General features: G+C 54.4%; 1 protein-coding gene across 1 annotated transcript; it reads right to left on the reverse strand.

Moving 5' to 3' along the window:
* Positions 1–382: 382 nt before the first annotated feature.
* LOC119300084 (ethylene-responsive transcription factor ERF025-like) lies at positions 383–967 on the reverse strand. Its single transcript, XM_037577155.1, has one exon. It carries the CDS (start codon positions 965–967, stop codon positions 383–385), a length of 585 nt encoding a protein of 194 aa, XP_037433052.1.
* Positions 968–3,088: the final 2,121 nt, after the last annotated feature.

Genomic DNA, 3,088 nt, shown 5'->3' on the forward strand with positions numbered 1-3,088 from the left:
TTCTTAATGTTTGAAAAAAAATCAAAGAGAGAGAGAGAGAGAGAGAGAGGTAGAAGGAGATCACGCAGACGCTAAACCCACATCTACATGCGTTACCGGATAGAAAAAACGGGTCTCTACGCCGGTATGCGCCTCCGTCGTTACCTATCATCGTTATTTCCACATTCAGTATGTACTCCTTCGTTCGGAAATACTCGTCCTTAGAAATGAATAAAATGAATGTATCTATAACTAAAATAAGTCTAGATACAATCATTTCTAAGATAAGTATTTTCGGATGGAGGGAGTACTATGTACTAGTACGTAGTGCTGTGGCAATAGTAGCGCGCGGTAGTAGTACGACGCCATGGCATGGCATGGAGGCCATGATCGATCGATCGGTCTACGGGTCACGGTAGCTCCAGAGGCTCTCCCCAGCCTCTGAAGGGTCCGGCGATTCGTCGCAGGAGTCGGGGCTGAGCCTCGGGGGGCTCATCATCATCCCGGCGGCCATGTTGCGCAGGAACTGCGGCGTCTCGAAGAGCGCCTCCTCGTCCAGGAAGTACTGATTGAGCCCAATGCCGGCTTGATCCTGCTGGGCCGTGCCGCTCGCCGAGGCAGCAGCGGCACTGCTTCCAGTTCCACCCAACTGCTGCTGCACTGCGGATCCAGCAGCCGCGGGGGTAATGCCGCCGCTGGTGCGATCGTGCCGAATGGAGGCGGCTGCGGCAGCCGCCGCCGCGCGGATGCCGTCCGCGGAGGTGGACGCCGGCGCCGGGCGCGTGGCGGCCAAGCCGGGGAAGTTGAGCGCCGCGTCGGCCCCGCGGAGCGCGTGGGCGGCCACGTCGTACGCCACGGCGGCCATATCGGCCGTCGGGAACGTGCCGAGCCAGATGCGGCGCGCCTTCCGCGGCTCCCGGATCTCCGAGACCCACTTCCCGTAGCGGCTCCGGATGCCGCGGTACAAGGGGTGCTTGCCCGACGACATTGATTGATCAGCTAGGGCAATGGCCGCACTACACTGCACTTCACTTATTAGAGCCTATGTAGTATCATTCGATGAGTGCGTAGCTGAGAGTGGTGACTGTGGGAGTGCGCGCGTGCAAGCAGATCGCCATCGGGTTAATTAATGCACACCGAGGAAGTCCGCTGTAGCAGCAAGGTTAATATCATAGGCGAGTTGTCATGTGATCTAAGCTAACTTAATAGCGGCGTTTACTCCTACGCGCCCGAGCGTTACAGCGCTTCATCTCAATCTTTTCACTCCCCCTGATTTCAACGGAGTGGGGCCCGGTGCGCCAAAACTTCTGTCCACAATTACTAAAACAGGAAAGTTTTAACCTGTCTGAAATCGGCCGCTCCAGCGCTCGAGCGCGATACTTATATTGTCATTATTAATAATTAAAAAAATGTTTTTAGTATCTCAAGTTTACAAGTAGACATCCCGTCCCTCATAATTTTTCGGTCGACATTTCATCCCTCATATTTCAAAACCAGACATATTTTGTCCAAAAGCAGAAATAAAACGGTATTGAGCTGACGTGTTCCTAGTTTCCTCTGTCCCTATTTGCCACACCGGACAGATAATTTCTCCCCCGCCCGTTAAGTCTCTCCTCAATCTGATGCCTCCCGTCCGTGCCGCCACAGGTCGGCTTCGTCTTTTGTGGCCTTAGGGCACGGAGGCATGGTGGATTTCAGCTCTTGCCGGCGGAAGGGCTCATGTTTCGTTTTTGGAGGTTTTCCTATGTACGTTTAGGGTTGTGTTCTGCTAAGAAAGGCGAGACGGCGGCGGCTTCTTGAAGTTGGAATAAGGTTCTTCCCGCCTAGTCCTCGTTCTGGTGGCGCGTCTAGCATCATCGGGGGGAGTGTGGAGATGTGTCTATGGCGGATCTCGCGGGATTCGATCGACGTTTGTCTTTGATGGATCTACATAGATCTGGTCTTCGTTAGTTTGTGTTCATGTGTCTTCAGATTGGATCCTTCTGTTCTACGCTTCTCTTCATCGGCGGCGATTGCTATTCTGGTGCATTGGTCATTTTGAGCCTTAGCACGACAACTTCCCGACTGTCTACTACAACAAGGTTTACTCGACTTCAGTGACGGAAGGGCGATGATGGCGGCGCGCTTTCGGCTCGCTCTAGTGCTTGTAGTCGTCGCTAGGTGGTCTATGGACCTAGATGTAATTTTTACTTCTAATGTTCTTTGTACTGCTTTGAAAGATGATGAATAGATTGGAAGTTTATCCCGAAAAAAAAAATCTCTCCTCAATCTATCTCGGGTTGGCATTTCATCAAACAGTTGGGTCACGTTAACACTTGCACGTCCGGCAGCAAGCCACAAGCTAAGAGCAAGAGCCGTTATCCACGCTCAGTCGCTCATGTCCCTCTACGGTGTTAGATCGAGGCAGCTGCGTTTGGCAGGCTCAAGAGTGAAGGAACTCCAGAAGAGCTCGGCTACGGAGCGTCCGTCCATTAATGGCTGTGGGCGCGTGCGTGTGCAGTGAGCCAGTGACGCCGTGTGTGCCAGTGGATGGGGAGGCAGCACCTCAAGTTCAAGTTCACGGCGTACGGTGATGTTGGGGCGTACCTCCTCGCGTCCACCGCGCTGTCGGGCTGCTGTCCGAACGACCGTGAGGACCGTGAACACGCACGAAGCACGTCGCGCTGGCGAAGCTGAAGCCCGGCGACTCTGTAGCTAGCTCCAAATCCGGCTCGCGCCATAGTCCGACGGAGCACTGGACATCACGTACGCCCTCGAACCGGAGCTTTGTTGGGGCCAAACCGGGCCATGGCCCGCCCAGGTTTTCACATTTTTTTTATACCTATATATGCTAGCCCACTTAGCTTGTTACCATCCATGATTCGATCGAAGCCTGTTAGTACGGCACGAGCACACACAACACGAGCAGCGGCCACAACCAGCCAGGACTAACAACGCCTTCGCTTTTTTGCTTCCTGTTGCCTACTCCATGCATGGCTTCGCCCGCCACCATGCGACCTCGCAGTGGCACCATCTTCCCTCCCCTCCGGTCTATGGCCTCAGCACTGGCCAGTCCTAGCCTCGGCCGTCAGGATCCTGTCGCGGTGCCGCACAGATGCCTTCGCTGACC

Source organism: Triticum dicoccoides, chromosome 5A (assembly GCF_002162155.2).
Source record: "Triticum dicoccoides isolate Atlit2015 ecotype Zavitan chromosome 5A, WEW_v2.0, whole genome shotgun sequence".
NCBI lineage: Eukaryota > Viridiplantae > Streptophyta > Magnoliopsida > Poales > Poaceae > Triticum > Triticum dicoccoides.